Source organism: Myotis davidii, unplaced genomic scaffold (assembly GCF_000327345.1).
Source record: "Myotis davidii unplaced genomic scaffold, ASM32734v1 scaffold96, whole genome shotgun sequence".
In the NCBI taxonomy this organism is placed as follows: Eukaryota; Metazoa; Chordata; class Mammalia; order Chiroptera; family Vespertilionidae; genus Myotis; species Myotis davidii.
The window spans coordinates 3,293,720-3,305,673 of NW_006289416.1; the positions used below are offsets into that span (position 1 = coordinate 3,293,720).

Sequence of the window (11,954 nt, forward strand, 5' to 3'; positions counted from 1 at the left end):
ATCTCCTCTGAAATCAACAAAAAATAGTAGTCTGACTGTGCTGATATATCTCTTTGCATCATTTAAAGCAGATATAACCATTTAAAACAGAAGAGAGCTAGATTAAAACTTTCTCTTGAAAGGGACCATGCTATCTAATTTTTTGTATCCAGAGAGCATTTAGTTCAACCATTGGCTTGAAGAATACCTTCAGTAGAACTAATAAAAAATATCATTACCTTTTACCAAATAGAGAGACTTTTCTTTCAGATGTGGGTTTGGTCATAGTCAACTTTCCAAAGGATGGCTTTTCTTTGCTTTAAGAAAAGGAGGAAAACACACTCTTTAAGATAAATATAAAAAAATATTAGTTCAAGAAACTTTTGGAAATATGTTAGAACCAACATATTAGGTTTCCTATTACCTATAAAAATAATTCAAAATTATGAAAACTTTTAGTAGCAATCATAACTGCAATAAGGAGAATAGGCTAATACAGTATAAGTTATAATGCTAAAATGTTATGAAGAAAAGATAGCTACATTATGATTTCAATTATCTTAAAATATAGACATTTATGGATAACAACATTAAAGGAAAAGAAAAAACTTAAAAAATATTTTCAATCATAGGAGTATAGCCACATTAAAAAAATTTTTTTTGAGGCCTGGTCTATCAGAACACAGCTACACTTAACATACATTATCTAAATTACAGACCTAAAACATTGAAAATGGTAGCCTTTTAGTTACTGTGCAATTCAAGACAAATCTTTCAGTGTTAAGTAATATGCAACAGTACAAAAGTTTTTTCTGACTTCAGAAGAAAAACCATACATAAATATTTCAAATTCCTAAAAGTAGCTGCAGCTTATACTATGTAAACCTAAGCAATTTAAGAACAGTTAGCAAATAAAACTTGTACCTTATATTAAACAAAATGTTAATTTCATGGCTGAAAGTCTTTTTGAAAAGAAAGGATTTATTAGGCCATTGCTAGCAAAAAAAAAAAACAGGTTCTAGAGCAGTGATGGCGAACCTATGACACGCGAACTCATCTCTGACACGCGAACTCATTTTTTTGGTTGATTTTTTTTGTTAAATGGCATTTAAATATTTAAAGTAAGTATCAAAAATGTAAGTCTTTGTTTTACTATGGTTGCAAATATCAAAAAATTTCTATATGTGACATGGCACCAGGGTTAAGTTAGGTTTTTTCAAAATGCTGACACGCCGAGCTCAAAAGGTTCGCCATCACTGCTCTAGAGCATTAAGTCTGAACCGCCAGCAGCATTTCTGAAAGAATTTACATTAGCTACAGGCAAAAGGGGTGGGAGAAGCTGAGTGGGGCCAGCTCTGGGATGGGTCCAGAGTTAGCAAGGAAGAAGCATCCACCCCTTTGGGTTAGCTGTGGGTGGCAGACTGAAAAGTTGATATGTAACTAACCGGTGGAGAGGCACCTGGGCTTCCAAGGCACCTGGCTATTCTCCGTTGGATATTCACAGAAATAGCCATCTTGAAATTAACCCTAAATTCCAACATATATAGAGAAATGCGAGCAATCTTTCGTCATAGGTGGCCCACAGCTACTAATGGCTAACCGTCTCTCACACTCTCAGGCCACGGTAAGCTGCATGTCATTTCATTTTAGAGCACTTCAGAATGTCTGTCTTGTCACTTGGTATGCGAGAAGGACTGATACAGATCTACAGGGGCTCACGAATAGCCTTTTTCTTAGTAGGAAGGAAATCACTCACAGAGTAAAACTAGTTTACCACAGCAAGTTCTTTTGGACACCTTTTTTTCCCAGCGCAGCTTGAGAAAACAGTTTGGAGAAGTGGTGTTCCGTGGACGGCTACTGAACTGCAGCTTACCGTTTGCTGCAAATAATACCTTTCATTGAGAACTTTGCTAGCTGAATACACCTCAGCAAGCTGAAAGTTACTGCACAGGGAATGAATGTCAGTTGCCTGGCAAAAGACACGGCATTGAGCCTTAAAGAACAAGTGAGGTAAGGCACAACACCTTAGTAATATGCCCACTTTTATCTGTCACTGACCCAAAATCGGGTGCCACTGACCACAGACAAGATTCATCGGACATCACTGATAGTGCAGCTTTGCTATTATCCCTCTACAGATTGCTTTGTCCAAGACAATGAGGCATGAGATACTTACGTCTGAGGGGTGTAGAGGGCTTGTTTATTGAAGTCTTGGGATCGTAACTCCTGCATAGAGAGGCGGCCAGCACCGCCGGTAGAAACTGAGCTGCGCTTCATGCTTACGACCTGCATTCATGATTCAGTATTAAAAAAACACACAAACTTTCCAGGTGGCACTATGCAGCACCCACTTTTATCTTCAAACAGAAAGGCAGTCAAGTTCCATTGTTCCTTCAAAATAATCTTTTCCCGGGGAGTTGATCCTAAATTCCCACAAACATAGATGCATCTGAGCCGCCTTGTGTTAGCTGCTGGTCAACAGCTATCCACAGGCTAATTGTTCTGCTTTTTTCTCTCGGCCTCTGGCTGCTGCAATTTCATTTACAACCTCTCAGCATTTTTCTTTTTTCTCAATTTCTTGGTTTGCCCATGCATTTCTTTTTAAACATATGCTTCTGCATCTGTCCATCCATCAACGTTTCCACTCTAACCCACAGGCCCGCTCCCCATCAATACTTGAAATGTACTCTGAAGATGGAGATGAAGACTTCCCCAAGTAGGTACCCGGGCCCTAGGCTGTTACACTCCTATCTCAAACCCACCAAGCGGCTCCTGTCCCCGGCTCCCCTCAGTTCTACCCCACATCAGCGGCCCCCAGGCCACCCCCTTTCCCGTGGGAAGTCGCTGCCAGGAGAAATTTATTGGACTCCCGGACACCAGCGCCTCGCGGAGTGGGACCCGAGGCTTCCACAGCAGCACAACAGCCCACACTAGACCATCGCCCCGCTGGGTCTCTGGTAGTGGGCGCTCTCGCCTTCTCCCTGCCGCCACAAAATAACCCCAAAGTCATTACTCACCTTTCTTCCAGCTTTCTGACCGGATTCAGAAATAAAATCTCCGTAAACCGTGCGATAACCTGCGAGACAACAGGGCAGCCGCCAAAACACCAGCGCCTGGACCCACCCACCCGCGCCGTTAGAATTTTAAAATCTCCGCGGCTGCTGACGTCATCACGTCCCGTGCTCGCGCGTGCGCATCTCTTTCGCGGGGGGGGCTGCTCGTCGCGGGAAATCTGCGTGCGTCGCGTCCCGCCGTCTCGCCGGTCGCGCCGGCGTCTCCCGGGCCCTGTAAGCGTCCCCGACCAAGTCCGGTCCGACCCCCAGTGTATCTCCGAAGGCCTGAGCGCTCTGAGTCGCTGAGTCGGGGGCAGAGCGCTCGGAGTCGCCCTGGAAACGCTTTGTCCGTACAGCAACATGGACGCGCCCGTTGGCTCTTAGAGCAGATTTCCTCTCCCCCGCTTTGGGCTGAAAGGGGCGTCTTTTAGGACAACTATTTAGATGCGTGCTTTTTTCACGCTGCATATCTGGGAAGGCGGCATGCACTTTTCTGATGAGGGAAGCAGTGAGGGAGGAGGGAGTGAGCCTACTGAGTTTGGGCGCAGTTGGTTCCGAAGATCGCGCCGGTGTGGGCCACGCCTGGGTTCGGGCTCAGAATTTGCTCGCTAGGATTTTACGACCTTTTTAGTCTGGTGGTGCCCTGTGAGAGGCTTACAGGGGTGGGCAAACTTTTTGACTGGAGGGCCACAATGGGTTCTTAAACTGGATCGTAGGGCCGGAACAAAAGCATGGATGGAGTGTTTGTGTGAACTAATATAAATTCAAAGTAAACACCATTACATAAAAGGGTACGGTCTTTTTTTTCAATAGTTTTATTCATTTCAAACGGGCGGGATCCGGCCCGCGGGCCGTGGTTTGCCCACGGCTGGCAGAATCCGGATGATTAGGGGGTGATTGGTGTGAAGCAGAGAAGTAGGAGAGACCGAGAGGTGCAGTGAGCATAGGCTGCTGTTGGTGATGGTAAACCTGGTATTGGTCCTCCCTTCACAGTCACTCCCGCTTCCCTGAGTCTGAACTCGGACAAACACCGCCTATGATACCTAGGGTGGTGGGGTTGGAAGAAGAGCTCAGAACCAAAGTCGGGGTACCTGGGCCTTGTAGCAGTCGTGCCATTAACTACAGTTGTAATTTGGGGCACGCCATCCCTTCTGTCTGAGTTTCAGTCTTCCTATCTGCATTTCTAGCTCTCGCTGGATATTACAGGACCTCCTCACCACCGCGGTGACTCTGAAGGGAGGACCAGGACCAGATTTACCGTCACCAAAAGCATTTGTTTGAGCAGTTGCTTCGTGCCAGGCACTGCACAGCACTTCATGTCGATTATCGCATTACGTTCTCTAAACTGCCCTCCGAGATGTCATAAAAAAAAAAAAAAAGGTGAAATTGTGGCTCAGTGAGATCAAATAGCTTGTCCCATGGTCATAAAGCTAATGCATGGAGTTAAAGGTTTGAATCTAGATGTTACTAGTATTAGCTGTGCTATTAGTCACATATATTAATTTGTCCCCCCTCTTCAGCGTTCCACTATACTAGATTTAGTAAGCAATATCCAGAACTGAAAAGCATCTTTTGAAAAAAGGAAGTTCTAGTTGCTGGAGGAGAACTGCTCAGAACCAATACACATCTAGACTCTGTAACCTTGCAATTTTGCTGTGGTTTAGTGCTGTTAAAATTGCATTTTGCTTTTCTTTTTATATTTTTGCACTCCATTGGTACCAGTGATTAAGTAAGGCAATGATACCAGAGAATGGGCTGACTTATTACGTTAAATGTAGTTTGAAAAACAAGAGCTGATATGCTTATAGCTCCTCTGAACTTGTGACCTCCAGGTTTATCTCACTAAAAGGGGTGGATTCACATAGGTAATTCAGCATTCTTTGCTTTGACAGGACACTGTCACCTGTTAAGGATTCAGTGACTTTCTGACTTGGAAGATGTAGACACAGTGGCTGGATCCAAGCAGGGCCCAGGAAGATAGAAAGATCAAATTGGGATTCTAGAAATAAGGTCAGGTTTTAACTCTTTGTCCAAGTTGGCTGAAAATTTTGAATTACTAACCCTCATATTAAAAGTTTATATTAAAACACCGTAATTATTTTTAGACTTGCTATATTTCACGAATGCTAACTTTTCTTTTGTGTACATGTCAAGTTTATTGTGTATTTGTGTATGTAGTATGTTTTTATTGAAATACAGGACATTTAAGAACTTGATCTGGAAAGTTGGGTTTTACTTCTAATCTCATTCCCAGAGGTATTTTCTTTTCTTTTTTTTAAAGAAAGAGAATGTCAGTCGTGCACCAGCTGTCACCAGGATGGTTACTGGATCATCTTTCTTTCATTAACAAGATCAACTATCAAGTTCACCAGCATCATGAGTCTTGTTGCAGTAAAAATGAGCCCACTGCTTCTGTTCACCTTGATTCTGTGTCCTCCTTTGGATCCTCAACTAAATTTATTGCTTCTGACTCTACCACTAAGCCCAAGAATGATGGTGGAGGAAATTGTGAAATGTTCATACAAAAATATATTTTTAGATCTGAACTGTTTGATATCACTAAACCTTATATAACTTCAGCTATTCACAAGGAATGCCAACAAAATAATGAAAAGGAAGATCTAATGAATGGTGTTAAAAAAGAAATCTCCATTTCTGCTCTTGGGAAGGTAGTAAGTTTTAAGAAATTTTTATATTTTTACAGAAAACAAGAGATTCTTTATTCCAGTATCAAATACCTTGTGATTTACTAAGTTTAAAGAATAAAGCATAAGAATCAGTCAAGCATAAGAAGGCTTTAGTGTATCCAGAGTAATTTTTAACAATTTGCTAATAACCCTTGCTATACAATCCTCGCCTTCATGGATCTTATAATTGTAAAGGGAAGAAAGATATTATTAAATAAACATATTGAGAATTAGAATAAGAAAATTAATAGAAGTAAATTACTACATTGTTATAGGTACCTGAAGTAGCAATTTTAATATTCATGTGATTTTTTTCTCGTACATATGTTTTTTCTCTTTCAACTAATTATTGATCATCTGCTATGTGTCAGGGACAGAAAATATTTCTGAGCTTTCAGTAATATAGTATGTTGGTAATTTATCATTATTGTTATTAATTCAGGCAAATAATAATAAACAGTTGTAAAGGACTTTACAGTTCACCAAGAATGGACATTGTCTTTTAATGTTTATGTATTTTAGTATTTAAATGTTTAGGTGTCTTATATTGGGTGAAATTCTCATTTTAATATAGAAAAATATAGATGAGCATATGTAATGAGATTATCTTGATAAAACTTACCTTATTTCTGATATGCTGTGGCAAATTGTGCAATTAACTTAATCTAAAGCCATTTCTTTATTCAGCCCACAAACATTTATTGTTAGTCTGCGAGGAGTTTGCCACCATGTAGGCACTGAGGTTCAGCAATAAAATGTACATAGGCCCTGCTCTGTATTGCACTGTCTTACATGTTCTTTGCTCTGGAGTTGTTAGATACAGGGTAGTATTAGTATATCTGATTTTTACCTAGCCCTCAGATCAATTACAAACAACTATTAAAAGTACATTGGACAATTTTTTAGGTATATAGATGATAGTTCTTCTCCAGAACTGAAGAAAGTCCAGAATAATTATACCATATATATCAACTGACAGATGACACTGCTGACTGTTTAAAGAATGTCTCAGTTGTTCCATGGATGTCACTGGTACCGTTTAGTACTATTTCTTACTAATAGTTGATAAGGTGCGGTGACCTTTTATCATCTATTAAATTTGTAGTAAAAGTAATAATAATAATTATGTGGAAAAACATTTTTTAAAAAAATATATTTTATTGATTTTTCACAGAGAGGAAGGGAGAGAGATAGAGAGCCAGAAACATCGACGAGAGAGAAACATCGATCAGCTGCCTCCTGCACACCTCCCATCGGGGATATGCCCGCAACCAAGGCACATGCCCTTGACCGGAATCGAACCCGGGGACCCCCCAGTCCGCAGGCCGACGCTCTATCCACTGAGCCAAACCGGTTTCGGCGTGGGAAAACATTTTTATCCTTTCTCCATACCCTCTGCATTGATTTTGACCTAAATAGTAATTATTATCTTTTAAAGACTGAGTTGCTCCAATATGGAAAATGTGCTAAAGAAAAAAAATTCAAAATATTAATTTTGTGATAGGTGGCAGTATAATTTTCTCCCTGTAATTTACTCTTTAGAAGCGTAAAAGGTGTGTTGGTTTCAATCAAGGTGAATTGGATGCTATGGAATACCATGAAAAGGTAAAGTGTGAAATGTTCATTGATAACATTATAAGATTGATGTGAAATAGTTTAAACAGACGATATAAATAAGGATGTTCTTAAAAATGCAATCATGTGATCAAGGTTAGAATTTAATAAAGGAGTGGTTTATTGCTACTTTTATAGTAATGAACAAGTTAAACAAAGTTTTTATTAAAACTTCATATATTCCTATTTTACATATTTAATGTAAGTACATTTATGCTATATTGGTTAAGTTTAGAAATTTTATAAGTTATAAAAGCCTACTGTCCATAGCTAAAACAACTTACCTAAGAGAGTGGCAGAAGAAAGCATGAATAATATGAAGGATATATTTCTGGAACTTAGAGATAAATGAAATCTAGGAGATAAAGAAATGGGAGAAAACTGAGGGAACACAAATATTTAAGCTTAATTGCCTAAGGAACACCTTCGATTGAGATGGGAAACCAGGGTTGGACATGTTGAATTAATGTGATGGTATGACATTGGATTTTTTCCCCCAAAAATGTTTTTTTGTGGTAAAATATACATAATAAAATCTATCATTTTCACCTTTTATAGGTGTATAATTTAGCATTAAATGCATTCACACTATTGTGCCATCATCACCACTATCCATTGCCAGAACTTTTTCATCATTCCAAGTAGAATCCATACCTATAAAATAATAACTTCCTGTTCCCTGGTTTCCTCTACTTTGAAACTGGTTGATCCTCTTGAGACTTCCTTTAAGCTTTTTTAGTTAGGACCAGAGCAGACTTAGAGCTTTTTGTTTGTTTCCATTACTGAGGCAATGTTTGTGAATTATGAGATTTTTCATTTGGCCAGTGAGAGCACTAACTGTTCCCAGTGTCTATGAGCTCTGGGGATTGTTCCCTTTGATCATTTCTGTTTCTTTCCTTGACTTTGAGTTTCATCATATGTATATGCTGATCAATACTGAGACTTGAAGTGGAGACTTGGCCCTTTGCAGCTTTGAAGACGTCTCTCTGTGCAGCTCTTCCTCTGTGGTATCCTCCTCAGAATACTCTACCTGCTTGTCCTTTTCAGACTCCAAGCTCTGTCTCTTCAACTCAGAGAGACGGTTGGACTCTGAATGGTATCCTCTGTGCTGCTGCCTAGAAACTTTCTCAAGGCAGTTGGCTGGAGCAATCAGTTGCTTCTCCTTTTTAGAGACCACTGCCCTGCTCTGTTTGACATCTATCCATCATCTGAAGGCCTTTTTAAAAAATAATTTTTAAAAGTTTATTTCAGATGAAATGTACTTCATCTTGTCCAGAAGCAGAACTGGGCTTTATTTTTATGATTATTGTAGTTGCATGTCTGCAAAACTGTTTATATATTCATTTTACAGTTATTTTTCTTTAATTTTTTTAAATAACTCAAGCTATATTTTATAAACTCAAAGTATGTTTATTTTAAAATTAAGTCACTAGGAAAATTTAAGATTAAATCTTGTGATTTGAACTTAATTCTCTTTACAGATTAGAGATTATACTTTCTTTTAGAAACACTATCAAATTCATTTTATAACTTAAGGATATATTTTCTTTTTTTTAAAATATATTTTATTGATTTTTTACAGAGAGGAAGGGAGAGGGATAGAGAGTTAGAAACATCGATGAGAGAGAAACATCGATCAGCTGCCTCCTACACACTCACCATTGGGGATGTGCCCACAACCAAAGTACATGCCCTTGACCGGAATTGAACCTGGGACCCTTGAGTCGGTAGGCCGATGCTCTGTCCGCTGAGCCAAACCGGTTAGGGCAAGGATGTATTTTCTTATATATACTGCTTTGTTATTTAATTTTCAGTGAATTTATGAGGTTTGGATCATTCCCCAATTAGGAAACTGCAGTTTAAAAGCATACTCATACATTCTTATCTTTTCATTGTAGTATAAAATTATTTTCCTATAAGCATTCTGGTTTGATTTCAATCCATAAATGTTTACATATTCAAAGCACAGTAGGAATTTCATTTTTTAGAAAATTGTATTAATGTCAGTGACCTTTTAATGTACTTAAAATTTTTTCTTACAGATCAGGGGGCTGATTTTGGATGGATCTTCACAGATAATCCAAGAAGGTTTAAAAAGTGGCTTTCTTCATCCACTTTCTGAAAAACAGGACAAGTGTAATGAGCCCGTTACTTTATCATTTGATACCTGCAATTTATCAGAATTATGTGAAATGGCAAAGCATTTGCCTTCTCTGAATGAAACGGAACTTCTGACATTACAACTGATGGAAAACGATATGTCTGTTACAGAGCAGGATTTATTTTCACGGATTGTTGAAAACAACTCTAGATTTACAAAAATGATTACTTTAATGGGACAGAAATACCTGGTGCCACCAAAAAGCAGTTTTCTTTTGTCTGACATTTCTTGTATGCACCCGCTTCTGAATTGTAAGTAATTATTATGTTTATTATTAGAGAAAGATAATTTTTCTGTGGTCTCAAAAGTCAGGAGCTAGTCTGAATACTAACTGAGGGCAAACGTTTTATGAGGATAAGGTAAACACTGAATTTTTTCAATATAATTTTGCTTTTAAATTCAAGTTTAAAATGCTGAATTTTGCTTTTTAAAAATATTTTAAATTCTTATTATGAACAAGGGGTCAGAAATACTTAGTCCCTATGAGAGCAAATACAATTACTGTTTTGTACTTAGGAATTCAGGATACAATTGGGTTTGACCAAAGAATTTTATTTAACTTTTCTTCACAGCAAAGTAGAAACACTTCAGATATGAATATTAATTCTTAGCCTTTTAGGTTCTTCTATTTTAAGCTAATGTTCAAGTTTATTGTACCAAATTTCTTGAAACGTGTTCCTGTATAAAGTTGAAAACCTTAAATATTGAAGCCCAGACCAGAATTTGAATTTAGATTCTGAAGCTTAACTAAATGTGAATTTGGGTACTTCACAAAACTGAGCTTGAGTTCCCTAATCTATAAAATGGATATGATAATACCCACTTCTCAGGGTAATTTTGAGGTTAAATGAATAATCTGCGTCAGGAGTTTAGCTCTGTGATTTATGTGTTTTTAATAAATTACAACTCAGTATTCTAAGGGATGAGTAGGTAAAAGGTAGGTATTGATCAAGTTGAATTTAATCTGCTATTATTATTTGGACATTTTATGTAAAAATTTAGTTAAAATGACATAGCTTATTAATGAAAAGGTTATTTTAATTGTGATCAAGCCATCTTACACATGAGTGGTTATTCATGCCACAGTATTATAAATTCCACAGGTTAAATGATAGTTTAACAAATTAATGAGAAAATCATGGTATTTTTGAACATTTTTTCCATTCTTTTTGATTTTTGTTACTCTAATAGTTTGAAAACTGTTACTTCCTTATTTTAAATTGCATTCTTTTGATTACTTATGAGATTGTACATTTACAAAAATATAAATCACTTTTGTTTATAAAAGGAGGAGAAGTGACAGCTCTTCCTTACTATGAAATTCCAATTAATAAATGTGGATGGAATGAATGATGGAACTGGAAAATTTACATTTGGCAAATACCACAGTAGTTGGATATAAAAGTAGTGGGTGAAGAGATGAGATACACTATATTTGCACAGTCTTAAAGTATCTCCCCGACAAGACACTTATTAATTACAAAGGAAAATCTAGAGAAACCTGTAGACTACACTTTAACTGAGTGATCAAAGGTAGTATCACTAATAATGAGACATTCTGACATCTGTGTTTCCTGATAGGTGGTTTTGATAAGGACAGCATTACTTCATTGTACTCTTGCTCAAAAAACCTATATTTAATCATGAGGAAATACTCAAACTGAGGGACATTCTATAAAAATAGCTGGCCAGCAGTCTTCAAAAGTGTCAAGATCATAAAAGACAAAGAAAAACTGAGGAACTTCCCCAGATTGGAGGAGATTTAGTAGACATAACAACTAAATGCAAAGTGTGATCTTGATTTGGATCCAGGACCAGAAAAAAAAACGACACTAGTAGACAATTGAGGAAATTTTATTATGACTGATATATCATTTAAAAGACTGAAAGTTTATTTCATAAAGAAACTTAAAAAAAATAAAGCAAAAAACCTTGAAGTTTGAAAGGACTATATTAATATTGCTATGAAGACTAACAAGGTTTTAAAATCATTGGTGTCCAGCTAAGTGAGCTATAGTTATTTTCAGACAATCTCTATAAAAATAGTAATAGGTGAAATCATGTTAAAATCCTAGCAGTACTAAATTAATATTTTTTAGTTCATTTAGTCTATTTGAATAAATGCCACAAATCCTTTGTTACATTGCATTATATTTGTGTACTAGGGGCCCGGTGCACAAAATTCGTGCACTGGGTGTGGGGGAGGGGGAGTGTCCCTCAGCCCAGCCTGCCCCCTCTTACATACTGGGAGCCCTCAGGCGTTGACCCCCATCACCCTCCAATCGCAGGCCTGGGCAGGGGACTCTCATTTCCCCCCATCACTGGTTCTGCTCCCAGACCCCTCCGATTGCTGACTCTGCCCCTGGCCCAGGCCTGATGCCTCGGCCAGAGGCGTCGACCCCCATCACCCTCCGATCGCCTGATCGGGCCCTTGCCCAGGCCTGACGCCTCCGCCAGGAG

General features: G+C 38.2%; 2 protein-coding genes across 5 annotated transcripts in view; one reads left to right on the plus strand and one right to left on the minus strand.

Moving 5' to 3' along the window:
- Positions 1–3,101, minus strand: part of NDC80 (NDC80 kinetochore complex component) — a 35,346-nt gene extending 32,245 nt beyond the window's left edge. Inside the window, exons 1-3 of the mRNA XM_006761863.1 lie at positions 2,997–3,101; positions 2,156–2,265; positions 219–296 (exon numbers count right to left, since the gene is read on the minus strand). Of these exons, the coding sequence (XP_006761926.1) occupies positions 219–296; positions 2,156–2,256 (179 nt within the window). The 5' untranslated portion in view covers positions 2,257–2,265; positions 2,997–3,101. The remainder of the gene's footprint in view (positions 1–218; positions 297–2,155; positions 2,266–2,996) is intronic.
- An 83-nt stretch (positions 3,102–3,184) lies between these two features.
- The window catches only part of METTL4 (methyltransferase like 4), a 21,657-nt gene continuing 12,887 nt past the window's right edge, over positions 3,185–11,954 (plus strand). For 2 of the 4 annotated variants that reach the window (XM_006761864.2, XM_015562704.1), the window contains exons 1-4: positions 3,185–3,266; positions 5,314–5,701; positions 7,262–7,324; positions 9,376–9,745. In XM_006761864.2, the coding sequence (XP_006761927.1) occupies positions 5,321–5,701; positions 7,262–7,324; positions 9,376–9,745 (814 nt within the window). In that variant the 5' untranslated portion in view covers positions 3,185–3,266; positions 5,314–5,320. Of the gene's footprint in view, positions 3,285–3,306; positions 3,695–3,907; positions 5,048–5,313; positions 5,702–7,261; positions 7,325–9,375; positions 9,746–11,954 lie in introns of those variants that run through there. The other 2 variants (XM_006761865.2, XM_015562703.1) reach the window with 2 other exon arrangements.